Here is a 27,080-nt window from a genome sequence, read left to right as displayed (position 1 = left end):
TCTCCCAGCCAGACAGGGGTATGGGACCTCTCCACCAGGTCCCAGTGCAGGGCCCAAGGAGGAAGGGTCAAGAAGTGTTTCAGCACCCTCTGGCCAATACATCGGACCAGCTTCCCCTGGGCCAACTCCTACCACCCCATTCTCTCTTCAGTTTGGGATGTGGTCACAGCACTCTGCCTCTCCCTAGCAGAGTTCCCAATGAGTCTCAACAGTTCAAACAGCCAAATGGGGACTTCTCAGTTCATGTCTCAGGGTCCAGATATTCTCCATTGTCAGGAAGCAGGGGCCCCTGGCCAGGTCTTACCCACAGTCCAGACCCTTCTCCTGTAGGCTGCTCTGTCCCAGAAGCAGCAATCTGGCATCCTCCCTACAGACAGCCTCTCCTTCACTCTCCCCCTGCTTGACTGTCAGAGTCCCCTTTTAAGCAGGTCCTCCATTTGGTGCATGCTCACCAGCTGCTGAGGGGTAGGGCCCTCTTGGCCCACAACCACTCCTTCACTCCCTTAGCCTTTGTGTGGGGTCTGTAAACCCCATCATAAGCTCACACCAGTTTCCTCCCGCACAGGGGTGTTGTGCAGATCATCCCACTCATGCGTGAGAGACACTCAGCTATTACAGTGGTAGGGCTGTGGTTGCCAGACCAACATGTGGGCATGCAACAGTCCAGCTCAGCCCTTGGCTGCAGGCTTATTGAAAAGTGCAAATGAGGGGGTTGATGAAGTGCTGGATGCAACCCATGCTGTGAGCAACCCAGCTCTCCTTTTCTGCTCTCTGCACACAGGGTAATTTGTGACACCATTTTAGCAGGCGCTCAGACTATTGATCTATATTAGTGCAGCAGGGTTGTGGCATTCTTTTAGTCTCCATTTCTCTTGGCTTCCCCACCCTTCCCATGGATGGAGAATTCTTACCCTTACAAAAGCATACAGACAGATGGACATCCAGTTGGTGAGCAGCTTCTCTACTACTGTTTCTGTCCTGAAAGAGAACCCCAGGCTGGTTACTGTATGTTACTCTCCACGGGGAGGCACCAGAGCAGAGAGTGGGGTGGATGATAAGGATCAGGACACGCTTTCTAGGACCCCACCCAAGTACAAATTTCAAGGCTTCAGACTGAATGGGGCACAGAACTTCTGGTGTGTGAACAGTAAGGCAAGCAATTAACCTGCAGTCACAAGAGGCCATTAATGCCTCTACAGGCTGCCCGAAGGACCCAAACATAAAACTCTGTGCTGTATCTCCAGCTTCCTGCAATGGGACAAAACTCACAACAGGGCAGTCAGGTGTCTATGCCCCTCTGCTCTCTCTCAGACCTATAGAAAGAATGATTTAGGAATAAAAGGACCAGATCTCTTGCAAGGTACCAATCATGCTACCAGCTCATTGCAGAGCGGACAGGGTTTAGAAAAAGCTCAGTGTTGGCCTAACCGTGGTCCCACTGAAATCACGGGCTAAACACCCAACAACTTTAACAGGAGCAGAGTTAGGCCAATGCTGAATGCTGTGAGAAACCCCACCCTCCATGAGGAAATATCCTATGCATGCTGCCCTGTAACATCCAGCAGCACCTGCTACAAAACCCTGGGGGGAAGCTAATATCTGGGAATTGGGAGGAATAGATTTGTCAAAAAATTCCCACTGAGACTTGTCTCTCTCCAGATGGCTCACTGCACACCTCCTCATCCACTCTATGGCGAAAATGCCTCCCTAAAAGCCTTGGTTCCAGCCTCTCCCTCACACAATATCATACAATATTCTATTCAACCCCCCAGTCCCAGAATCTCCAAAATGCTATATAACACAATATCACATATAAATCCACAGTCCCAGTTCCCCACAATATAACACAATATCACACAGACCCATATCCCAGCTCCTCCCCTACAATATCACACACAGACCCACAGTCCCAGCTCCCTGCCCCGCCCCACATCACACACAGACATATAGGGAGATTTCAAGTACTTCTTGTGTGAAATGACTCAGCAGCAAAGGGGGAGTGACCTAGACAGAAGAGGGAGCACAAATTAAATGTCATCTCTAACTGTTGCAGGAAGGGACCAGAAGGGGATAGGATTAGAGCGGCAGAAGTCAGAGGGCAGGAAGCTGGTGGGTAGATGCCAGTCCCTGGAGAGCTTTGAAAACCAGGGAAACAATTCAGAATAGGATTCAGAGATGGGCAGGAAGCTAGTGAAGGGGCCAAATGATAGGGGCGCCATGCCTCTGCTTCCTTCAGAAAAAGTGTCTGCCCACAGTGTTGCAGACCCAGTGACATTTAGAAAGTGAGGATTTAAGTATCCATAAAAAGTATCCATAAAAAGGATTGTGCTTGACAAGACAGGAAGGTTGGCTAAGGGCTCAGCATAGCCCAGGGCAAGGGGAGACAGAAGAATGACCACATGGTAGAGAAGCTGAAAAAGGGAAATGGGGGCAGAAAAAAGGGAGTTCAGTGTCTAGCATGAACTTGGAGGAAGGAGGATCGGCATGAAGGATTCTTGCTCTGTCTCATCACTGTCTACAGCTGGGATCTCTTATTTCTGTTGCCTCTTCTTTGATAGAGCTTCATGTCTGGACACCTACTGGATCTGGATCTGCTGCACAGCACATGGTCTCATTGTTACTACAGAGGGATTACGGAGCTCTATTACAGCCAAGAAAAGTTCTGTCCAGGGACCAGCCATGACCAGGCTGAAGACAGTGAGACTATTACTGAATCACTCACCTCCGCAACATCAGCTTGGGGTTCTTGGCCACATACTGCTCAACGAGGTCATTCAAGAGAGTCTTTAGGATGTCAGTAAAGTACTCTAGCTTCCCATGCAATGAGACAGTGAGAAGGGATGCCACATAGGCCCGGTCCCTTGGAGAGAATGTGCGCTGGATTTCTAGAGTGTGGATAAACTAGAGAGAGAGAGAGAGAGAGAGTCAAAGATGAAAGAATGCTGTAATCTATTAAAATAGGGTAACCACAGCTATGGCCTTTCCCAGTAGGAGGTGCTGTGGGGAGTGTTATAGATATGGGGAGTATCCACCTATTCCAGTCTCTTGCTTTCCATCAGGAGGCACTTTAAAGAATGCTGTACTGAGCTCACAGTCCCTTATGTCTCTCTTGGTAACAACTGCCTGTGAAATGGCACAGGAGCCAGTTACTGCAGGGAACTAAGGAAGGAATGTTACCTTGGTAAGGAAAAGTTTACTATTGAGGAGGTTGGAGAGCTGCACCAAGCCTTGCTCCACTGTTTGCCGCCGACACTCGGGCATGTCCAGGCCCCTCTGCAGCGGCGACTCACGGTGTCCTGGAAAGAAAATGCGTTCTGCGTAGGATCTGTAATCCAGGAAGGGGATTCCGGTGCCAACAAGGTCACTGGTGAGATCCATCATCTCCGTCATCAGGTCTGAAAATAAAGGGAGCTTCTGTGTTACAAAGTTAGACCAAGAGAACGTGTGTCCCAGAGCGTGGAACATGGGGCTGTGAGGTAACTAGATGTAATGGGATGGAACTGACAAAGGAAACAGACGCTAAATATCAGTTAGATGCTTCATCTTGTGGAATCCTCTCCAAAGGAAGGAGTGGAAGCCCTGTCATCTGGGGCATTTAAAACTAGACTGTTCGGAGCACTGGCAAATGTTCTGTAGGGAGCTCTCCAGCCCTGGCTCCTGGAGAGGGACTGAAAGGTCTGACAGGTTTTTATTCTTGTTTACAGCTGGGGGCCATCTTTTGGGTTTAAAAAAAGCAGAAAAAGCTCTACCAAGCAGACTACTGATTGCGAAAGGATGATGTTTAATAAAGGATTGGCCTTGTGTTTAGTCAGGCTCAATGGATAATAGGCGGTATCACAGGTCAGAGACACAGTATTATACAGTCACTACAGCACCATGACTTTCATGTGTCTCATTGCTTTCCACCTCTAACTAGAAATCACTGTATTAGTCTCTCCTGTAGCTCCTAGTGTCCCCCCTTCCCCATGCTCCTTGCTACTACAGAATTATAGTTTGTGGATAAAGGGGGACACTAATGATCCCATCTCTAGATTCTGATATTCCAGATGAAGAACTGCAGAGACCAGTATGGGCCAAACTCTGTACCCAGTTACACAAGTGCCACTCCACTGACCTCAAGGGCATGTGGGTAGCTGAGCAGAATTTAGCTGTAAACTGTAACACACTGACATAGGAAGGTGTATGATTGCTCACACAGAGGCAGCTCCTGAGACAAGGGCCATAGGGCCTGGTAGAGATGGAAGGGCCAGAGATGGTTCCCCAACCCCTCTATTTGCAGCTGCAGGGGAGGGAAGTTCTCTTACCTGTGAACTCCTTTTTGCATCTGTCCCGAACACTTGTTTCCAGATTTTCCAACTGGATTTGAACTTTCTTATAATCCCTTAGAGCCTGTTTGCTCTTCCTCCTGTAATGGGAAGCAGAGCTGGAGACCACCTGGCTGACTCACTGCAGATGAGATTTCCATCAGGCTGGGCTTAATTTAACATAATTTAGGTTTTGGTTTCTAAACTCCCCCGTCTACACATCTCAGGGAAAAAGATGTTCCCCCAAAGTGTTCCTCAAACTGAGAAAAGGATGGGCCTTACCATGTGTGCTAAAGAACTGAGGGCTGGCTGGGCAAAAGGAGCTAGCGCTGAGCTGGATCACAAGTTGGGCGTGAGGGGCCCATCCTCTTCAGAAGAATGGAGGAGCCTCTCTTTTGAGGCCTCAAGCTCATCCTTGCTCCTCAGGAGGTGACAAAATTCCTGGCTAATAACTCCAGGCTGCTCCAGACCAACCTGCTAACAACAGCATCCTACATTGCAACTCCCAGGCTGACAGCCTTTTTTAGACCAGATTACGTGATCATCTTCTGCACAAGAGCAACTCAACGGGTAGTGATCAATGGCTCCATGCCTAGTTGGCAGCCGGTGTCAAGTGGAGTGCCCCAGGGGTCGGTCCTGGGGCCGGTTTTGTTCAATATCTTCATAAATGATCTGGAGGATGGTGTGGATTGCACTCTCAGCAAATTTGCGGATGATACTAAACTGGGAGGAGTGGTAGATACGCTGGAGGGGAGGGATAGGATACAGAAGGACCTAGACAAATTGGAGGTTTGGGCCAAAAGAAATCTGATGAGGTTCAATAAGGATAAGTGCAGGGTCCTACACTTAGGATGGAAGAATCCAATGCACCGCTACAGACTAGGGACCGAATGGCTAGGTAGCAGTTCTGCGGAAAAGGACCTAGGGGTGACAGTGGACGAGAAGCTGGATATGAGTCAGCAGTGTGCCCTTGTTGCCAAGAAGGCCAATGGCATTTTGGGATGTATAAGTAGGGGCATAGCGAGCAGATCGAGGGACGTGATCGTTCCCCTCTATTCGACACTGGTGAGGCCTCATCTGGAGTACTGTGTCCAGTTTTGGGCCCCACACTACAAGAAGGATGTGGATAAATTGGAGAGAGTCCAGCGAAGGGCAACAAAAATGATTAGGGGTCTAGAGCACATGACTTATGAGGAGAGGCTGAGGGAGCTGGGATTGTTTAGTCTGCAGAAGAGAAGAATGAGGGGGGATTTGATAGCTGCTTTCAACTACCTGAAAGGGGGTTCCAAAGAGGATGGCTCTAGACTGTTCTCAATGGTAGCAGATGACAGAACGAGGAGTAATGGTCTCAAGTTGCAATGGGGGAGGTTTAGATTGGATATTAGGAAAAACTTTTTCACTAAGAGGGTGGTGAAACACTGGAATGCGTTACCTAGGGAGGTGGTAGAATCTCCTTCCTTAGAGGTTTTTAAGGTCAGGCTTGACAAAGCCCTGGCTGGGATGATTTAACTGGGACTTGGTCCTGCTTCGAGCAGGGGGTTGGACTAGATGACCTTCTGGGGTCCCTTCCAACCCTGATATTCTATGATTCTAACTCTCTGGTTTCCAGTTTCCGACTCTGTGTTATGTCTTATACGGAGGCAATCCTGAGTGCATCATTGGGGGCTTCCATACAATTCAACCATGCATCTAACTATAGATAAACATTTTATCTGCAGCATTTTTTTGGAAATGAATTTAGGGCCTGTCTTCTCTTTCCATCAGCCCCTCAGGAAGATCTCAACTGTGAAGTTGGTAGTGGTGGCAAGGGAGGGTCCGTGATAGTAAATCCACGTGCCCCAAGAGGGAGCAAAATAGGGGGAGGTATCTCTGAACACCGTATAGACCATAACACCCAAAAGCAGAGGCCAGTGGCCTAAATCCTTTTGCAAACCCTCAGCTTACACTGGAAGGTGTGTCTGGGATTTACTTGCAAACTCTGAACTCCAGAGGCAAGTGGCCTTTCAGGTGGGAGTTCTGTCACCAATGCCAAATCTGCACCTTCTGAAGTCTAATGGGAAGGCTGCAGAGTCTCACCCAAAGTAAGGAAAATTGAGGGACTAAATTAGGTCCCAAATGTAGAGGCCTAGCTATGCCCATTGAACATTCCTGTTGACGGTGATCAGGGTGCCCAAAGATTCTGCAGGTCATCACTGAAGGTACGTCTACAACACAATCCAAGGTATGCTTGCAGCTCAGCTAGGAATACCCATGCTAGCTTTAAGCTAGCTAGCATGCTAAAAATAGCAGCCAAGAGGCAGTGGCATGAGGCTTCAGCATGGGCAGTGCAAGACACCCAGGGACCTGGGTACATACTCATGTTGTTGAAGCCTGTGCAGCCATGTCTTCACTGCTATTTTCAGCCATGCTAGCGAGATTGCAGTTAGCCTGGGTATGTCTCCCGGATCTGCAATCATCCCTCCAGAGCAGCATAGACACGCACTCAGGCACTTCTCACCTGTAGATGAAGACAATGATCAGGACAATCAAAGCGACAAAGGAGGCTCCGACACCCAAGCCAATCTGGGCCTCCAAGGGGAAGGTGAGCTGGCTCTCTGTGTCATATTGCACTCTGCCCAGTAGGAAGTTCAAATTCCCCATCTGCACCTGCAAACGAAATGCAAGCCCAGGCAAGATCAGAGCGTCAGATTCTCCTCATCCTGCAGACTGAGTCATGGGCTCCAAGGGGAATGCTTGACTGTCTCGCCCTACCCCACACTACCAGCTCCATGACAAGCACCTCTGTTTTCCCCTCCCCCCGCACCAGTGCCTCAGTGTTCCTTTTCCCCTCCCCCCCACCAATGCCTCCATCTTCCTCCCCCCCACACCATCAGCACTTGTCTCTTCCCTCCCTCCACACCAGAACCTGTCTTCCCACCACCTCTGTCTCCTCCTTCCCCCCCGCCTCCATTTCCCCCCTTTCCCCACCACCAGCACCTCCCCCTCCCCAGTATCTCTACACAAAAAGACCTGCAGCAGCAAGTCTCAAGGCACAGTCAGCTGACTCCAGCTCACACTATGGAGCAAAAACTAGCAGCACTGAAACCCAGGGAAGGGGGGTCAGTTAACCCGGGCTCTGAGACTCAGTACCATGGGGTTTTTTTGTTTTGTAGATTTCTCCCCCCACTAATTCAGTGTTTACACTCCCACCCCCACTGCTGTCTCCGCTGCTTAGCTGAGCTCTTACTGTAAACTCTGGGAGCGAGTCTGTTCCCTCCGGCTTTGTGCGGTGCTGTGGAGCTGGCTGCTCGGATGGAGGTTCACAGTACAGATGATTCCTTGTCAGGGTTTTTACAACACAGACCCCTTCCCCAATCATGGCCACCACTTCCTCCTTGGAAATGGCCAGGTCCAGATTTTCCCCCTGGAATACAGGTGCAAAAGGATATCAAACCTGGGCCTCTCTGGGAAGGCAGCTGTGTGCATAACCCCTGACTTTAGAGAGGCTGACGGGATTTAACAGGCCAACCACAGGGCATGCTGAGAGTTCTACAAAAGCCCTATTAACTCCCTCCCTAGTCTCACCAGGAAGTAAGCTTGCCACTTGGGAGCAGGCAGCATGAAACCCTAAGATGAAGGTGCTATGCATGGACAAGCATCCCCTGCACTGGAGATTCTGGGAAACAAAATTTGCAGATAATTCAACATAAGAAAAGGGCCTGTCAATGGGATACAGGACTAGCTGGAATCTTTGCTAGATAAAAAAATCTCATCCATCATTATAGGATGTCACTGTTAAAAATTTGTGCCTAATTTCTAATTGGAATGGGTCCGGCTTCAGCTTCCAGCCATTGGGTTTTTTTCTGCCTTTCTCTGCTAGATTAAGCAGCCCTTTAGTACTTGGTATTATTTCCCTGTGATGGTACCGATATACTGTAGTCATGTCACCTCTTAAGCTTCTTTTTGATAAACAGGTAGAGCTCTTTATGTCTCTCACTGCAATCTATTTTCTCGAGCTTTCTAATAATTTTTGTGGCTCTTCTCTGCACCTTCTCTAGTTTTTCAACATCCTTTAAAAATGTGGACATCAGAACTGGATGCAGTATTCCAGTATCAATCTCCCCAATGCCGTAAACAGAGATAAAATCACCTCTCTCCTCCTACTCACTGCTCCTGTTTGTACATCCCAGGTTCACATTCATCCTGTTTGCCCCAGCATTGCACTGGGAGCTCCGGTTCAATTCTTTGTTAACTGGGGCTCAGATTTTTTTTTTTCCCCCCCAGAGTCACCGCTTTCCAGGATACAGTCTTTGCATTTGGCTCTATTAAAATGCATTTTGTTTGAATGGGCCCAGCTTACCAAGTGATCCAGACTGCTGTGTATGACTGCCTTGGCCTCATCATTATTTAATACTCTGTCAACCTTTGTGTCAGCTGCAAATTTTATCAGTAGTGATTTTATATTTACTCTCCATTCACTGATGAAAATGTCGAATAGCACCAGACTTAGTAAAGACCCCTTGCAGAATCCCACTATAAAGTCTCCCATTAAATAATGATTCCTCATGACTATTACAATTCTTATATGTGCTTTGTTGATATTGTATGGTGCTAATTTTTTAATCAGAATGTCATGGGGTACAAAGTCAAGTGCTGTAAAAAGTTTAAGTATTACTGCTTTATCAACCAAACTTGTAATCTTGAAGAATGAAATCAGGTTTGTTTGACAAGACCTAACTGGCACTAATTATATTCCTATCCTTTAATTGTTAATAGACTGAATCCCATATCAGCTTTTTCATTATTTTGTCGAGGACTTAGGTCAGCTTAACTGACCTGCAGCTACCTGGATCCTCCCATTTGCTCTTTTTGGCACAACACTAGCACTCTTCAGTCTTTCGGGATTTCCCCACTATTCCAACATTCATTAAAAATTAACATCAGTGGGACAGAGATCTCCGCAATCACTTCTTTTACAGTTCTTGAGCGCAAATTATCCAGGGCTGGTGGCTTAAACATGTTTAACCCTAGTAGATGTTGTTTACCATTTTCTTTGGTTACTAACGAACTGGAAAGGACTTCAACATCTTCATGTGATATGAGTACACCATCCTGTTTCTTTCCAAATACAGAACAGACAAATTTATTGAACACTCCTTTTCATATTCTGTATGCAGCTGGCCTCCTCACCCAGAGTCTTCTTCCAGAAAGTTTTATTCCACAAATGCAAAACTTCAAACACAAACAGTTCCCGAGCCCACCCTGGGCTACAGCTCCCAGTGGCTTTTGCCCTTTGCCTCTCTCAGAGCCTACTGCAGGAGTCTGTCTCTCTCCTGCCGCTCTTCAGTCCTCCTCCAGATCATCTGTCTGGAAGTTACCCTTCCACAGCACCTACCAGAGAAGTCAACTACTCTTCTGCAGCTTTCACTACTAACTGAGCTCTCAGTAGGCTCATCAGCCGGGCCTAAGAATTGAACAGGGCCACATGATCCCTAGCCAGTCATAACCAACTAGGAGAGTAGCTGATCTGTCACAGGCGAAGCTGGGCACAACTCCCCTTCAAGGGCAAGCCAGCTCATGATAGCATCATGAACAGTTATGCCATCTCCATCTAGTAATGGGCCTATACCATTGCTAGGATTTTTTGTTCCTTATATATTTAAAAACCCTTTATTGTCCTTCACCTCATCAGTCATGGATTCTTCCCTGATGTTTTTAGCTTTCCTATCAATTTTCTACACTCCATAACTTCTAATTGCTATTGATTGCTGTCTATTTCCCCCTTTTCCCATTCATTCTATATTGCTGTTTTATTTCTAATTGCCCTCCTCAAGCCCCATAGAACCCTCCAGCAACAATGCATGGCGATAAAAAGCTATGCATATAGCACACAGCTTTTTTGTTGCACTCCTCCTCCAGCTGTTGGGCAATTTCTCATTGTGTCATATTGTATCTCATTTAGGCTGTAGGCTAATAAAAGCAGGGACTGCCTTTCTTACCGTATGCCAGTGAAGTGCCATTAAGATCTATGGCACTGCCAGGATATCAGAACAGTCCCAGGCCATCACCTAGGAAGTAGGTTTATGTGGTGTTTATTGTGATTTTGAGTTGGTTGTAGCCTTACCTCCACAGAGATGACACTTCCTGGCTTGTGCCGATATGGTTTGGCAGGGTCCTCAGCATTCAGGGGTTTCAGGATTGGATTGACTTCATAGGAAAAGGGTGTGGGATGCAAGGACTTGAAATCAAAGCTCAGATTATCCAGAATAAATTCCAGTTTGACCTGGACAATCCGCAACAGCAGGTTAATGGCCGGAGTTTTACACAGGATAAGGTAGGAGGAGTTAATGAGACATAGTTCTTCAAACTAGGAGCAGAAGGGAAGAGAGTCAGGAATCTGAAAGAATAAGTCAGCCTCCGTTCTAATGCTTCTGCTCCCCTGTGGCATCCCATCACCAGGGTTCTGTGGGACAAGCGTAAAGCAGAGCACAGGGATCCCCTGCACTCATCCTGTCTAGGTGCCATCCCAGTCACCCACCCCAAATGCAGAGGACAAGTCTGAACTTTAAGGGATTCTCCAGGTGATTTTAGTGGTCTCCGAACTCTTCTCAGCTGCGTGGAGCACCTGGAATCCCCTTGTCAATAGTCCCTATATTTAAAATACTACAGGGCTGGTGACCGGGCATTCCCCATAGAGAGCTCTCAGATCTAGCATTCACAGCCCCATGGATCTGACAAAACCTGTTTGTTTACTTTCGTGGCCAACAGCAAAGCCCATCTGTTCACTGGAGTTTTCTGTGGTTCAGCTGCCTGGGAGGCTGCATGCCTCTAGGGGGTGGAGGATGCTGCCGCCCCGATTTATCAGTGATTTTTGTTACCTTTGTGGTAATGTTTTTACATTTTGTAAACATGGCAAAAGATTAATGTCTAAATATATCAAATAGCCTCTGTTCCCCCGCTGGAATTCACAGCCACAAATAAAACCTGTCCAGAATGACAGGGAAATATGGCTTTCAATAAAGCATAAGAATTGTCACAGTGGAGCAGACCAATGGCCTGACCGGTCCTGCATCCTGTTAGATGGCAGTCCAGGATGTACCTAGTATACCCAGAGAGATTCACCCCTTGGTCACAAGAGTTTTTTAAATGAGTATAATAATAATGCACCACCACCTATTTCAGAGAAAAGTGGCCACCCAATAATGCAATCTGCCAACTGTGCAGTATGATTCAGCAGGGGATGGGCAGAGGTGTCTAGGTCAGCATTTCAGAGGCAGTGGGGATGTGCACCAAGCCCTCCACTGCTGCACGTACAGCACATGTGCAGCAGTGGACGTCCAGCTCGGTGGTGTCCTGTGGCTACCAGGCTGTTAAATGAAACCCTACCACGTTGGAGCCCCTACTGAGATGGACTCTATACAGTCTGAGACACTAGAGCAGCTGCTCCACAGGGACTCTTCTTCTGGGGTAGTCCTAATGGCAGGTGAGGTGCTGTAAATGGCAGGTGGAATTGAGGGTATAACAACTTCATTTAACTTTGGTTTTGTTGTCATCTCTCTGTGTGGGGCAGGGCCTTGGCCCCGCTAAGGCAGAGCCGCGCTAGGACAGGGTGAAGTCTGTCTTTGTGGGGGCACTGTGCAGCCAGGCCTCACAATGTAATTGTAGATTTCCTCATGCCTTCTGCTGCTGTCATGTCGTTTCTGTCTCCCACACTGTAACTTTCTGCACAGGCTCTGGGGAGAGATGGGGATTTGGGAGCTGGAATTTTACAAAGTGGGGAGGGGAGTGTTAAACTTTGAATCTGGGGGACAATGTTTCACCAAGGAAGACTTTTTGTTTCTCATGTTCTCTCTTAGTTTGTAGACCTAAGACAGCTATAACAAGGGGCACAAGAGCCTCTGACATAGGAGGTCTCTGGCCATTAGGTCAGTAGCACTGAGAGGCCTTCAGCCTCAATTCTATTGCATACTTTGCCAGCACAAAGGTCAAGATACCTGCTGGATGCTGCACAGGGCATTCTGTGGGCACTCGGTTTCTGGCATGATCCTACGCCATCTCCCCAGCCCTCGCCGGCGGCGTTCTGATGGTGAAACTGTAATCCGGATCTTTGGATTTTGTACAACATCTAGGTTATGTCCATGAACGCGGATCACTCTCCCACCACTGCAACACACAGAAGCAGTCAGAGTCACTTATTTAGTCACCATATAACAACCCATAAGCTGTGTCATCCCCGACCCATGGCTGGTGCCAACGTTTGTAGGCCATGCATCCATCTGATGGCTCAATACACAAGTCTGGACTCACTCTACCCAGATGCTCAGATACTAAGGTGATGAGTGCAGTAAAAATACTTAGACATCCATACAGACACGGTTAATGCTCCGGTACCTGCTGTGGGAGTGCGTGGGCATGCATGCATGCACGCACAGCTCTCAGTATCCCTGATGCCCTGTGGGAAGAGTCGTGCACTTGCAGTGCAGCTCTCAGTACCTGAGGAAGCTCTTGGCCGGCTCTGCAAAAGTGATATTGGGATCCAGAGTGTATTTGAAGAGGAAACCCTCTAATCTCCGTTCCCTGTGTCCATATCTGATAGTTACTGGAAGCTCCACAGACATGTTACTGGGGCTCGTCTGACAGTGTAGCTGATTCTCCTGCACCTCCGAGAGACTAAGACACACAGAGGAGAGACCAATAAAAGGTTAAAACATCCTCTGAAATGCTGCACCTTCATTTTGCTGAAAGCGCTCCAAGCACCCCACAGCTTGCTGCTCAGGTTTAACGCCCACCTTCTTAAAGGCCTTGTGTCCCACCTACTACCCTTACAAACAGGAGCACTCAAGACAAATGTCTGAGCTAGCCATCATTGCTGCTAGAGTGAATGGCTGAAGTGCTTTCTAGTGAGAAGTCTGGGCCAAACCTGAAGGGAATGGCGCATGGCAGTCTGTTTACAGTTACAGTCTGCAACTACACAGCAGCTCTTACATGTGGCAAGGGAGGTCTCCAACTAGAACACTGATCTCACTGGGGCACCCAGTCAGCAACTTGGAGCCCAGCAGGGTCAGGCAGGTTCCTCCAGCTTTAGGGCCTTGAGATGGAGCAATGGATTTCAGGTCTGGGTTCTGAATGGAAAGAAAAGAGAGAAATGAATCAATGAGGAACATTTAGCAAAATAAGTGAAGGAAAGACATAGTAGAGAGACCCTGATAGTGAGTTCCATATGCTCTGAGCCTGCGGCTCGCACGTTACAGCCACACTCGTGTATCTGGCTGTGTTCTAGCAGCTCTGCTGCTAATGAATGGAAGCAGCAGAGAGGGGATTAAGGTACCAATAGTAACCACTAGCTGTGCACCAAAATCTCTCTACAGGTAATGAACAAAGATGAACACTGCAGGGTACAGAAATATCAGCCTCAGACGTGAGTCTGAGATTAACTGTTTAAACAGACTGCAATAACAGTGAACATCAAGTAAATACGCTGATTCCAATCTAGTGGATTCCATCTCCAAAACTGGATGTAAAGTGGACGTGTACCCTTTGGAGATAATCTCCAAAACTCACCTGTCTGTAGTGATTGACTCCCAAGCCCACGTGAAGCGGTAAAGGTGGTTGCTGAAGGGAGGAAGGTAGGTGAATTGGTGCAGCTGTTAAGGATGAAGACAGTAATTCAGGCCCTCAACCAGCCAGTCAAAGTTGCTGCTTGGAGGAAGAAAGATGTGAGGCGGAAGGCTTCCTACTCTGGAATTTCTGTCTCTTTTGAGGTCATTCATACAGCCACTGGGAGGTCAGAAACTGGGCAGGATGGGATCTCTGAACTATTTGGGACTTGCTAAATGTTCTCTTGTAGGCAGGTGTATAGGTCCCAAGAGAACACAAAATAGCCTTAGAGTCCTTTAATGTGCATAGAGATTTGTCCGTGCTGTCTGCAAACAGTTTAGACCCATCAAAAGGAAGGTCCTCTACACTATTTTGGGCCTCTTTTGGAAAGCCAGAGAGCTGGAGCCAGGAAGCCCTTCTCATAACTACAGCAGTAGAGAAAGAAGAGGCAGCAGTATCAAGGGAGGCTTGTAGAGATGTTCTGGAAAGTAGGTGACCCTCCACAATGACTGCCTAGAATTGCTTTCTATGCTCTGCTGGTAGGCGATCAACAAAAGAGTTCAGTGACGCTGACAAATAAGATTCTCCATCAAGTACGTCTAGATGCTTATGGTCTTTTTCATGGGGCATGGATTTAGCATAGTGCTGCCTTCCAGGGAATATTTCTTATCCACTTCCTTGTAGATAGGTGGAATAGTAGCTGGGGTGTACCAGACAATCTTCACATGGTCCAAAAGGGCCTCGTTGACAGGCAAAGCCATGTGGGCAGATAAGGGTGAATGAAGGATATCAAGCAATTTACAATGATGTTCTTTAATCTCCTCAAGAGGGATCTGCAAGGAGTCAGCAATTCTCTTGATCAGATCCTGGAACTGTTTAAAATCATCTGCTAAGGATGGAAGAGGAGGCATGACTGCTTCATCTTGAGATGAAGAGGAGGTGTTGGCTGGAGGAGAGACCTCTTCATCAGCTCTAGCTTCCTGCTCCTCAAAGGTTTCTTTTTGAGGATCAGATCTCCTAGAGAGGGCAGCCGATGATGGTTGCTTATCTTTGCAATGGGTGTTGCTCAAAGTCCTGGAAAGTTGTTGGTGAGAGGTGCCCAAGGGTCCCAGTATGGCCCAGGAGGTGGTGCATAAGGCATAGGAGGGGGCGCATAAGGCATAGGAGGGGGCTCACAACAGCAAGGTAGTGGGTGCTCACATGGATGCTCACAGCAGCAAGGTAGTGGCTACCTTGTGCCACAAGTGGTCATAGCCTCAGAGACTTCTGGAAAGGAGGCCTCTATACAGGTGAGGAGGAGAGCCCTAAATCAATATTTGGGATACCAAGGCAAGGTCTTCATCAGAATCCTCTTCCTCAAACTCGCTATGGAATGGTGAAGTGCTTGGAGAAATCTGAGGTGAAACTGTCAGAACCAGGTGAACCTCCAGCGATCTTGATGTCCGCGGTACCGAAAATACGTCAGAGATGAGCAGTGGAAAATTAGGCACCTCAAATACACCCAGGTCATGGAGAAAACAAAACTCCTGCAGTACCGAGCATACTATCAGTGCCAAAGCCATGGTCTGCACCAAGGTAATAGTGGTCAAGGGAGCTGATGGTACCATAAGTTTCAGCCACTCCGAGGGAAGTGCCGTCGGAGCCCAAGTGGGCTTCTTTGGTACCAAGGAAGCAGAGGAGCTCCTCTTGCCCCCTTGGTCCACTAACTGTACCAATGGTCTCTCCAGGCCCGAGACTTTGCTGTCTTTCAGTCTAGCAGTGCCCTGAGTACCTGAGGAACCAGCAGCCTGGCGTGCACCTGACTGGAGTGCGGATGGTGCTAAAGTAGCTGAAGTCACTGAGAACCTAGGCTTTTTCAAGGTAGATTCCCTACCCAGTGAATTTGAGGCAAAATCTTGGGAAGACTTATGAGAGAAGTCTTGCATCTTCCTCTTAGATGCCCTGAAGGAGTGCAGCTCAGAGATAGTGGAGGTAGCGGGTTTGCTCGCAGACTGGTGTGTGGGGGTGGGGGGGGGGGGGGAAGGAGAGGGGGTGGGGGGGGGGGGAAGGAGAGGAGGTGGAGGGGATGACAGACACAGTCCCTGGACATGGGTCAGTAGCCGGGGAGGAGACAAAGTTTGACCTCCCTGTCTTTTCTAGCGCTAGATTTCAATGCCAGACAGAAGTTAAACTTCTGGGCAATGTGCGATTTCCCGAGGCAACAGAAGCACCAAGAGTGCCCATCACTTACTGTGATTGCCTCCGGGCATGATAGACAACATTTGAAACCGGCAGAACCGGGCACAGCCTCCCAGTGAACAAGGAACATCTTATCTACTAACTAATATCTATCTAAAAGGGCAGAAAACTCTTGCCTGGAGTCCTGGTGCAGCGAGTCTTTAAATTTTGCCATATAGTCCCACATATTGTCATCATACCTCCCAAGCACAGCTTGCTGGTTAGAGATACGAAGCTGTAATCCATCCACTGCATAAATTTTTCTGCCAAACAAGCCTAGTTTTTTTTAGTCATTTTGTTTGGAAGTAGCACTTGCCTGGCCTTGTCTGTCTCTCTCATTGGCTGCTAGGGACCTAGAAGAAGGGTGAGAATGTAAGTATTTGTACCCCTTGGCCGGCAGGTAGTATTTCTTCTCTGCCTTCTTTGAAGTGGGAGTGAGAGAAGATGGGGTCTGCCACAGGGCTCTGACCGGACCCATAATGGCCTTGTTGATGGGTAGGGCCACTTTAGATGCTGCAGCCAAGATATCAATGAGGTTATGCAAAGACTCCTTGAGTACCTCGCTCTCTGGCCCTCAGTTAGAAGCTACCCTCTTTAGAAGATCTTGATGGGCTCTAAAGTTATTTTGTGGCAGCAAGCCGCTCGCCCCAAGATGGCTTCATCTGGGGAGGAAGAGCAAGAGGCCTGAACCGGAGGTAAAGCTTCCTCCTCTTCTTGTGCCCCTATTATGTCCCGCAGGCCCACGTCTTTCGTGTTGGTACCGGGCTTGGTACCATAGTTGAGGTTGGGTGCCAAACAACTAGTGCTGGAGCTCGCCTCTTGGATGCATCTGAGTAGGACTGGTGGGATGGTGGTCCCAGTATCGAGGGAAATCCCCATGGATTCCAGGCCATTGGACTTGTATAGGCCATTGTCCTCCTGGCCAGGTGCCAGTGGGGCAACCTACACCAGGTTCTGAAGGGATGTAGGATGGGTACTGGCAAACAGCTCTCAGGATGGGATGGGATTCTGAAGAGTCCTCCTCAGATGACCATGGGGGATCAATACCCTTCACTTCCGCCGGTAGGTGCTGAGAGTCCAGGAACCAGTACCATATTGGGGATGACCTCATAGATGACAGAAGGGCCAGTTTGTCTCTGGCTGGTACTGTGGGCCCTGGTGCCAGGTAAGAGCTCAGAGCCACATGCTCGCTTCTGCTTGTAGTGCTCTTCGGAGCCAGTGGTTGCCACAATCGGGGTCGGTGGTACTTGGAGTGACAGCAAGTCCTTGGCTGCTGCAAAGGCATCCACGGTGGAAGGCACTGTGATCCCGCTAGTGCCGTGATAACTTCCTGATGTCAGCAGGGGGTCCCACACTGGACTCAATGACCCATAGGGTGGAGTCAATAGTGCTGCCAGGGGACCAGAGGTGGTGGAGTGGCCCAAAGCAGGTCACACTCCGCTGCCCTCCCCTTGTTTATCTTTGCTTGGCACCGGGGAGCATCCTCTCTGACAGCTGTTTCTTATGCTTCTTCCTCAGTACTAGAGATGAACGGTGCCAAGGAGCACCTGGTGCTGGAGGGGTGCTTTGCAAAGAAACTTAGGTGCCTGGTGCTGAATCCAATTGGCTTGGCTTCAACACCAGTCTAAGTGCAGCTCCCTTTAAGATAGCCCTCAGCCTGGCCTCTGGTCCTTCTTTGCATGGGGCTGAAAGTCCTGACAAATCTAAGAGCACTCTCATACGTGAGCCTTTCCCCAACATTTTAGACAACTGGAGCGTGGGCCGTTCACCAGCAAAGGCTTGCCACAGGAGGCACAAGGTTTGAAGTCTGGGGACTGGAGCATGCCCAGCCCCAGACACGAAGGGAGCCCCCCTATGCTAAGGGCGGGGGACTAACTATCTACCATAATAGTATTTACACTACTACTAAACTAAGACTGATAACTAACTTGAAGAGAAAAACACTGAACAACGCCTTGCTGAAGCAAGAGGAGTTGTTCCAGCAACCGTCCCAGGTGAAAACTGAAAGGTGCAGGGCCAGCAGTGCCGCTTATGCTGGCGCATAAACACACCGCACCAGAGGGCACTAGAGGCAATAAAGGAAAAATCTCCAATGACAGTATATGTGGCACGCGCGTACCTAACGTTCAATGGAGATTAGCAAGTATATCAAGAAGAATAAATGTTTTCAGTCCTACGTGTCAAGGCTGACTTCCCTAGGATTAGCCAAGATCAGTGTCTTTTTTGGGGTAAGCAATGAATCCCTCCATTAAACTATAATTTAAAAAAACATTGATTTTTTAAAATTTTCTCAAATATATATCTACATAATTGTTCTAGGCTTGTCATGTTTGGTACCACTGTATTTGTGGGAGAAAGGGCTTTTGACCTAACTCGAGTCATGTCCCATGACACTGTATTATCAAAATTTGCATCAATCACTGGACCTGGAGCTGGGAGGGCAGTGAGTCCCCCTACCCCACCACCACCACGCTGCAGAGGGTGACACCATTTAAATTATGATTTTGTAGATTTTTACAAATCCGATGACACCTCCCTGACCTTCCTATCACTAACTTGCCCATGGAATGAGATTTTACTACTTTATACAACCAGGCTATGAGGCAAGCTTTCTGTTTGTTGTATCTTTAACTCTCAGCTCTGTTACTCATCCATCATCATTCACCCAGTCAGCACCTCACTCCCTCTTAGATCAAACTCCTTTGTAATAGGATAAACTATTTCTGCCTCACTTCAGTTGGTGCCTCCAAGCTCAAGACCACCAGATTTCCAGCTACCACAATGCAGCAGCTCCCAAAGTTGTACTGACCTGTACTGAAAGTACAGGTCCTCTATTTAGTGGGGAAGGAGAGCTAATAACTGATGACATCAAGAAAGCTGATGTGCTTACTGCCTATTTTGCTCCAGTCTTCACTAAAAAGGTTAATGATGACCAGATAGTCAACACAATTAATATTAACAACCAGGGGAAGGAATGCAAGTCAAAACAGGGAAAGAACAGGTTAAAAATATTTAGATAAATTAAATGTATTCAAGTCAGCAGGGCCTGATGAAATTCATCGTAGGGTAGTTAAGGAACTGGCTGAAGCAATCTCAGAGCCATTAGCAATTATCTTTGAGAATTCCTGGAGGAAGGAAGAGGTCCCAGAATACTGGAGAAAGGCAAACATAGTACTTATCTTTAAAAATGGGAACAAGGAAGGCCCAGGGAATTATAGACCAGTCAGCATAACCTCAATACCTGGAAAGATACTGTAGCAAATTATTCAACAATCCAATTTGTAAGCACCTGGAGGATAATAGGGTTATAAGGAATAGTCAAGATGAATCTGTCAAAAGCAAATCATGCCACACCAATTTAATTTCCTTCTTTGACAGGGTTACTGACCTATTGGCTGGGGGGAAGCAGTAGACATGATATACCTTGATTTTAGTTAGGCTTTTGACAGTTCTGAATGGTATTCTCATAAGCAAACTAGGGAAGTTTGGTCGACAAGATGACATTACTATAAGGCGGGTGCACAACTGGTTGAAAGACCGTACTCAAAGACAGGTTTCAGAGTAGCAGCCGTGTTAGTCTGTATTCGCAAAAAGAAAAGGAGTACTTGTGGCACCTTAGAGACTAACAAATTTATCTGAGCATGAGCTTTCGTGAGCTACAGCTTACTTCATTGGATGCGTTCAGTGGAAAATACTGTATTTTCCACTGAACGCATCCAATGAAGTGAGCTGTAGCTCATGAAAGCTCATGCTCAAATAAATCTGTTAGTCTCTAAGGTGCCACAAGTACTTCTTTTCTTTTTGCGTACTCAAAGAGTAGTTATCAATGGTTTGCTGTAAAATTGGAAGGGCATATCTATTGGGTTCCTGCAGGGGTCAGTCCTGGGTCTGGTACTATTCAATATTTTCATTAATGACTTGGATAATGGATGGAGAGTATGCTTATAAAATTTGCAGATGACACAAAGCTGGGAGGGATAGCAAGCACTTTGTAGGACAAGTTTAGAATTCACAATGACTGACAAATTGGAGAATTGGTCTGAATTGAACAAGATGAAATTCAACAAAGACAAGTGCAAAGCACTTCACTTAGGAAGCTAAACAATCAAAGGCAGTTACAAAATGGGGAACTCTCCAGGTGATAGTACTGTTGAAAAGGAACTGGAGGCTATAGTGGACCACAAACTCAGTATGAGTCAATAATGTGATATAGCTGCAAAAAAACCTAATACAATGCTGCGGTGTATTAACTGGAGTGTTGTATGTAAGACACAGGTGGTAACTGTCCTGCTCTATTCAGCACTAGTGAGGCCCAGTCGGAGTACTGTGTCCAATTCTGGGCACCACAATTTAAGAAAGATGTGGACAAATTGGAAAGAGTCCAGAGGAGAGCAACAATACTGATAAAAGGCTTAGAAAACCTGACCTATTGGGAAAAAAAAAACTGGGCATGTTTAGTCTTGAGAAAAGACGACTGAGGGATAAATTGATAAACAGTCTTCTAATATGTTAACAGTCATTATAAAGAGGACAGCAATCAACTGTTCGCCAAGTTCACGGAGGTATGACAAGAAGTAATGGGCTTAATCTGCAGCAAGGGCAATTTAGGTTAGATATTAAGCTCTGGAATAGGCTTCCAAGGGAGGTTGTGGCAGCTTTTAAAAACAAGTTTGACAAACACCCACTAGAGATGGTCTAGGTTTACTTGGTCCTGCCACAGTGCAGGCACTGGACTTGATGATTTCTTGAGGTCCCTTCCAGGCCTACATTTTTATGATTCTATGACCTACACAACTCCCACTCTCCAAGAGAATCTGTGAGCAGAGAATAGCATTGCAGCTGCAGTCTTATGGAAGCAGTATAAGAGGGGTTTGAACTGAGATGTTACCTGATAGGCAAATATGTGCCTAGAAACTCCATGTCCTCCTCCAAGTACTTCCACTGCAATGTGCCCAGATCTCTCAGCCCAGCTCCCACCGGTGATGCACACAATACTGCAGGGAAATCAGAGGACAAGGTCACTATAGGGGTCACCTTTTGGGGTGCAGTGCAGACCAGTGAGAGGTTGTGTCACTGCTTGTTTTGTAACCCTGAGTGCCTTAAACTGCTCTGCTGCTGGAGCTCCTGGCCTGCATGCTCCCAGAGAGCATCTAAGCATGCACTAAGCGTCTTGTGTGTTGAGCAGTCCAGCAGCCTGCTTGCTACACCACAGCCACACGTTGGTCTCCATCAGCCTAGATTACTACTCGCCAACTGACCCCAACACACACCCCAGTTCTGAATTTCCCCAAAACCATCTGCCCTGAAACGTCCAGCCTTCTGCTGAACTAAGGTCTGTTGCTCCTTTAAAGACAGAAAAGCATAGCAGCTTGTTGCCTTAACTGGAGTTGACAATCACTTCAATTAAAAAAAGCTGGGTTGGTTTAGATAAAAAATAAAACAAGTTTATTAACAAAAGAGATGGGTTTTAAGTGAGTTCAAATACAAGGGATAAAGACAAAATAGTTTCATGCAAATAAAAGTAAGATACATTTTCTAGTGGCTAAGACTTAACTCATCAAGGTACAGCTGGGTTCAAGGCAGATTTTTTTTTTCCTTTCCAGCCATGGCTGACCTTCTCTCAGTCAGGATCTTCCACAGCTGTACAAGGGTCCTTATTTTCATTGTGTTCCCAGGTGAAAGATCTTTGCCAAAGCAGGCTTTTCATAACTCTGTCCTACTCCCCTTGACCCATTTTTTCAATCAATTCACACAATTTATACACACATTCTCTATGACTCATCTTGTAATTCATTTTGAGGTTTCTCATTTTTGTTCTATACACTTCAGGAGTAATCTGGAACCTTTGCAATACAGCCTTTTAAAATTCACCATATTTCAATGCTTGTTCAAGTTCCATTTCATTAAATACATTTAAAGCTTTCCCCCAGAGCCTACTAATGAAAATTTGGACTTCTTGGAACGCTCTGGAACGTGGCCTTTCAAAAGTGGTCAAGAATTCTTCAATACAGTCTGCTTCCTTTGTATGCAGGACACAACTTGTCCCAGCTGGGTGTTCCTTGGGGAAAGAGTACACCTGTGGAATTTGTCCATGCCTTTCCATCATGTCCAAGTTATATAACCTCTCTTCTCTTTTTCCAGGGCTTCTTTGTCTTTCAGCTCTATGGCTTGTTGGTGGTCAACTGCCACCAGGTCTGCCTGTGTACCTCTTCTTGCTCTTCTTCTGCTTCCAGGTCCTGCCTGTGTACCTCTTCTTGCTCTTTAGATTCTATCCTTTTCCCATTTTTAGTATTCACAATCTCTCTTGTTGTTCTGCTTCCCATTTCTGAAGTTTTCATGCTGCATACTCAGCCTCTCTTTTTAGGGCTTTTTGCTCCTTTCCAATTCAGCCAACTCTAGCTTAGTGATTGTTTCACTGTCATTCATTTTCAACTTCCTTTGTTCTATTTCCCTTGCCCAAAATAAACAAATAGAAAATAATAAAACTGTAACCTTTCTTTGACTGTTCCCAGTCTTATCACTTGAGAATCACTTAAAACTGTTTTCCAAGTGTAAGTGTAAAGCTTCAGTCAAAACAGCGAGCTGTGTGTAAATCCTGTCAGCTATGCCATTGTGACATTTTGGGGTTCATCCCAGACCTGTGGGAAGTTGTATCACCACTTGTCCTGTAACCCTGAGTGCCCCAAAATGCTCTGCTGCTGTAGCCTCTTGTTTGGGTGCTCTCAGCCAGCACACAAGGATGCACTAACTGTCTGTGCATAAAGCAACCCTGGTCCAGCATCTCTGACTCCAGCAACCTACTTGTTACACTACTGCCACACTCTGGGCTCCACCAGTCTTGGTTACTAGTAGCCCACTGACCCCAACACACCCCAATCCTGAATCCCCAAAACCATCTGCCCTGATGTGCCCAGTCCTCTCCTGGAACATTCAGAGGACTAAAGGTCTGTTGCTCCTTTAAAGAGACAAAAGCACAGCAGCTTTTTGCTTTAACTGGAGTTAACAATCACTGTGATGGGATCCCCGGGGTGGAGCCTGGGGACCACGGGGACCACTGTGCCCTCCTGAACCCTCTCCAGCCTGAGCTGTCTCTCACAATGCCTTGTAGTGACGAGCAGCAAGCCCTTCCAGGCACTGTTATCACTCAGCATGTGGAGCCCCAACACCCAGCTTGATTGCATGAATGCTCCCAGAGCCACACATGAATCACACAGAAAGAGGCACCAAAGCCAAATACCCCCAGCTCCCAGCACTGTACCCCAGAAATATACCGTCTTGCTCTGCTCAAGATAAGCAGTTCAAATTTATTAATTGGTTCAGCACTTCATCAATGGAAAGTGAACATACATCAGCCTTTGTAAAACCTGAGCACATTTACTATTCATTTCAGGCAAACTCACTGGTAAAGAAATAATAAAACAGGTTTATTGGCTACAAAAGATAGATTTTAAGTGACTATGTGACAGGCAAAAAGTCAGAGGTAGTTACCAAAATAAAATAAAATATAAGCATGCAGTCTAAACTCTCAACTCTATTAGACTGGGCAACATACAGATTAAGCAGTTCTTCTCATCCCACTGGACATTGAAGTTCATAGTTCACAGATTTCACCCTTGAAATCTGGGCCAGTCCCCTCAGTTGGAGTCTTCAGAGTGTCCTTGTTGCTTGCAGTGTAGGTGGGTGAAGGAGAAAGGTCAAGCATGGGCCTGCTGTTTTCTGTTTTATACCCTCAGTCCATGTGCTTGGAAAACAAGTCCAGGCATGTCTGGGGGGCATTGCTGAGTCTCCAGGCAAGGTTGAGCAATTCCTCTGGTGTGGCCTTATGCAGGTGAGTCATTGAATTGTAGCTCCCTTGCTGGACAATGGCTAATGATAGTTTTTTTGACACCCGCTCGTGCGCTGGTTACTTTCCTTGCTGTTGCCTTTGGGGAGCTAGTATCTGACTGATTCCCCAACTTTCAGCATGTTTAAGTGACAACCATACAACACAATTCTCATAATTTCATATGCATTAATGATATACATATATGGATAGAGAAATTACTTTCAGCAGATCATAACCTTTCCTCATACCTTACAAGGCATGCTTTATATGTAAGATCACGATTATATAAAAATGAGGAATATGGGGGTTACAGGACATCCCTCCAAGGTATAGAATGTCACAATCACTTGAAGGCAAACACGGCACTGTGTTGATTTGGAATAAAAGTAAAATTAGTTCATTAAAGAAAGAGAAAGGTTTTAATTGAGTTCAAGTATAAAGTCAAATAAAGTCAGAATGGCTACAAAGTGAAAAACGTTTTCTAGTGATTAAGACTTAATAAAGCCACAGTCATGGTTCAAGGTAAGATTCTTCCCACACTCCTTCCAGCCAGATGGCTGACAACCCCCTTGGTCAGGTTCTCCCATAAGGTCCAAAGTCCTTGGTTCCTTGTCTACTTAGGTGAAAGATCACTTGGGTTTTTTTGCCCCTCTCTTTTATAATCCAGTGAATGTTTTAAATGTATCCTTCTCAAAGTTCAGTGCCCCTGCTGTGAGGAAAGGTGCCATGGAGTCTGTTGGAGACGATTCCATGCTGGTTTCTTCCCTGCTGGTGCTTTTTACAGCGCAAATTGATCTGTCCCTGTAGCCTCCAATACGCCAATGACTGGCAACTTGACTGTGATTGCACCTGCATGGAGATGTCAGCCTTTCCTTTGCTTGAAAAAAATCCTGTTTATTCACTCCTCATACTGGTCTGGTTCAAACTCATTTTAGTCCCATATTTCCTTTCCATTTATACAGTCCTTTGGGCGTTTGCCGCACGCACGCCACGCAAGAATATTAATGATCGGTGTGATATTGGCTTTCCAAAGATACCTAACATGATACCATTTAGATACAAATTATGTCATAAAGTGAATTGGAGTACACTAAACTGGTCAGGCCTGCTGAAACTCGATACCTGATACCAGTGAGACCCTTGCTCTCTGACATTGGGATGCCCTTAGGGTCACAGTAGGGCAGAGGGTGGAGTAGGACCTACATGCCATCTGCACAACACAATCTGTTCTAAATCCAATTTAACAACCAAGGTCCCATTTCCTTGACAGTTCATAGATGGAGATGTGGGTTCTAATATAGCTGGGAATTGAGCCATTAATGGCCTGGGATCAGAACCAAAGCCTTAAACTGGCAATGGAAACAGCCTGGAAGCCCTTAGTGGGATCAGAACAGAGGGATGATGGCAGGGAGGAGACACACAGCTGTGTTTGTGCCACCTAGAATCTATCCATTGCTTTCTTTTTCAACTTCAGATACAGTGAATCACAGACCAGTGCATGGATCACAGTGGCCAGGTCCTCGCCCAGGAGGAAAAGGTGGAGTTTTCTAGTGATCTGGAGGTGAAAGGCGGCATTTTTAGTCACTGAAGCTACCTGCCACATAGACTCAATGATGACTCAGACAGTATGACAACTCTTTGCACTGCTCTGGCAAAATGGGGCTAGATGCTTTCAATCGAAGGTGAAGCAGCATACCAGCTAGCTCTTCAAGTCATTTCCCCATCTAACTAGCATCACTTCAGTCTTGCCTGTGTGTCAGTAACAAGGGGTCTGATACAGGGTGTCTGTGACAGCTCGCCACAAGTTTTTACTAGTCCTCTAATAGTAAATTAAAGTAAAACTCAAAGAACTGGCCCTTTAAATTTCAAACCAAAACTTACTGGGTGGTCGCACCATTTAAGTGAAGGTGCACCGGCTGTTAGAACCAGGACCAAGACCCTGGGTTAGACCTGTGGAGCAAATCTTCCAACTTAGGTACACCCAGCACTCCCCTTGAAGCAGGCAAGCCTTAACTTGTCTGGTGGTTCCTGATTGGCTATGCCCTCCGTTCTATTTGATTCCTGTAACAATATGGCTTTCCTGTGGGCTGGAGAGCCTGAGGCTAAGCCAGCCCTGATTATAAGATGAGCCCCATCTGAGGTGAATCTGGGATTCCAATATAAACAGCAGCAGGAAGCTGCAGGTAGGAGTGCAATTGAGTGAACAGCTGAGATGAGACTGCCAGAGGCAGGAAGCCTGGTGACAAACTGGGGAAGCTCAGGAGACCATGTGAATCTGGTAGAAGGAGTAGCTATGAGGAGCAAGTGTGGCTCCTCAAGAGCCCTAGCCAGACAAAGCCTGGGAGTGGGAGTTAAAGAAGGGACAATGAACTGAAAAACTGTTTGCTTTGGACTTTTGGATTGTGTTCTTGTGACAAACTCTGTTACCAGCCTGAGGAGAGCTGGGGAAATTAAAAGATTGAACTTAAAAGGTCACTGGAGATTGCGTGAGTTCTTAAAGGAGCCCAGAAGAAGGGGAAATAGAGGGGGGATGTCAGAGTTATAATCATAGAATATCAGGGTGGGAAGGGACCTCAGGAGGTCATCTAGTCCAACCCCCTGCTCAAAGCAGGACCAATCCCCAATTTCCATTTTTTTTTGTCCCAGATCCCTAAATGGCCCCCTCAAGGATTGAACTCTCAACCCTGGGTTTAGCAGCCCAACTCTTAAACCACTGAGCTAACCCTCCCCCCATGAGTGATATAGGGAGGAGGGGATAGCTCAGTGGTTTGAGCATTGACCTGCTTAAACTCAGGGTTGTGAGTTCAATCCTTGAGGGGGCCTTTTAGGGATCTGGGGCAAAAATTGGGGATTAGTCCTGCTTTGAGCAGGGGGCTGGATTAGATGATCTCCTGAGGTCCTTTTCAATCCTGATATTCTATGTCTACGAGGCTCCTACCAACGAGAGGGAGCCATCATGCTACAATCCCTGACCTGAGTATAAGGCCTCTTGGCAAGACATTACTAAATGCCGCACAGAGTCATCTGATAACATGCAAGTGCACCTCCTGCCCTGTGAGCCCTTCGAAGGGCGCTGGAGCAATGGCTGACAGCAGGAGTTCCCACGGCCACTTCCCAGAGAATCTTACTCGACTCCCAGGGGTAGGGAGCTGCTGACA

The 27,080-nt window shown here is 46.9% G+C and overlaps 1 protein-coding gene across 6 annotated transcripts in view; it reads right to left on the bottom strand.

The window, feature by feature from the left end:
- The window catches only part of PLXNB1 (plexin B1), a 193,191-nt gene that overhangs the window by 26,238 nt on the left and 139,873 nt on the right, over window positions 1–27,080 (bottom strand). For all 6 annotated transcript variants that reach the window (XR_006292568.1, XM_037903867.2, XM_037903869.2 and 3 more), the window contains 11 exons: window positions 20,986–21,091; window positions 13,269–13,405; window positions 12,777–12,953; window positions 12,278–12,446; window positions 10,408–10,650; window positions 7,531–7,707; window positions 6,802–6,950; window positions 4,305–4,405; window positions 3,178–3,395; window positions 2,723–2,901; window positions 912–978 (listed from right to left, as the gene is read on the bottom strand). Coding sequence is in view for 5 of the 6 variants with exons in the window: in XM_037903867.2 (XP_037759795.1) it covers window positions 912–978; window positions 2,723–2,901; window positions 3,178–3,395; window positions 4,305–4,405; window positions 6,802–6,950; window positions 7,531–7,707; window positions 10,408–10,650; window positions 12,278–12,446; window positions 12,777–12,953; window positions 13,269–13,405; window positions 20,986–21,091 (1,723 nt within the window). In the remaining variant the exon portion in view is untranslated. The remainder of the gene's footprint in view (window positions 1–911; window positions 979–2,722; window positions 2,902–3,177; window positions 3,396–4,304; window positions 4,406–6,801; window positions 6,951–7,530; window positions 7,708–10,407; window positions 10,651–12,277; window positions 12,447–12,776; window positions 12,954–13,268; window positions 13,406–20,985; window positions 21,092–27,080) is intronic.

Source organism: Chelonia mydas, chromosome 7, assembly GCF_015237465.2.
Source record: "Chelonia mydas isolate rCheMyd1 chromosome 7, rCheMyd1.pri.v2, whole genome shotgun sequence".
Taxonomy (NCBI): Eukaryota; Metazoa; Chordata; order Testudines; family Cheloniidae; genus Chelonia; species Chelonia mydas.
The sequence above is the reverse complement of the archived record's forward strand: the minus strand, read 5'-3'. Positions and strand labels throughout refer to the sequence as shown.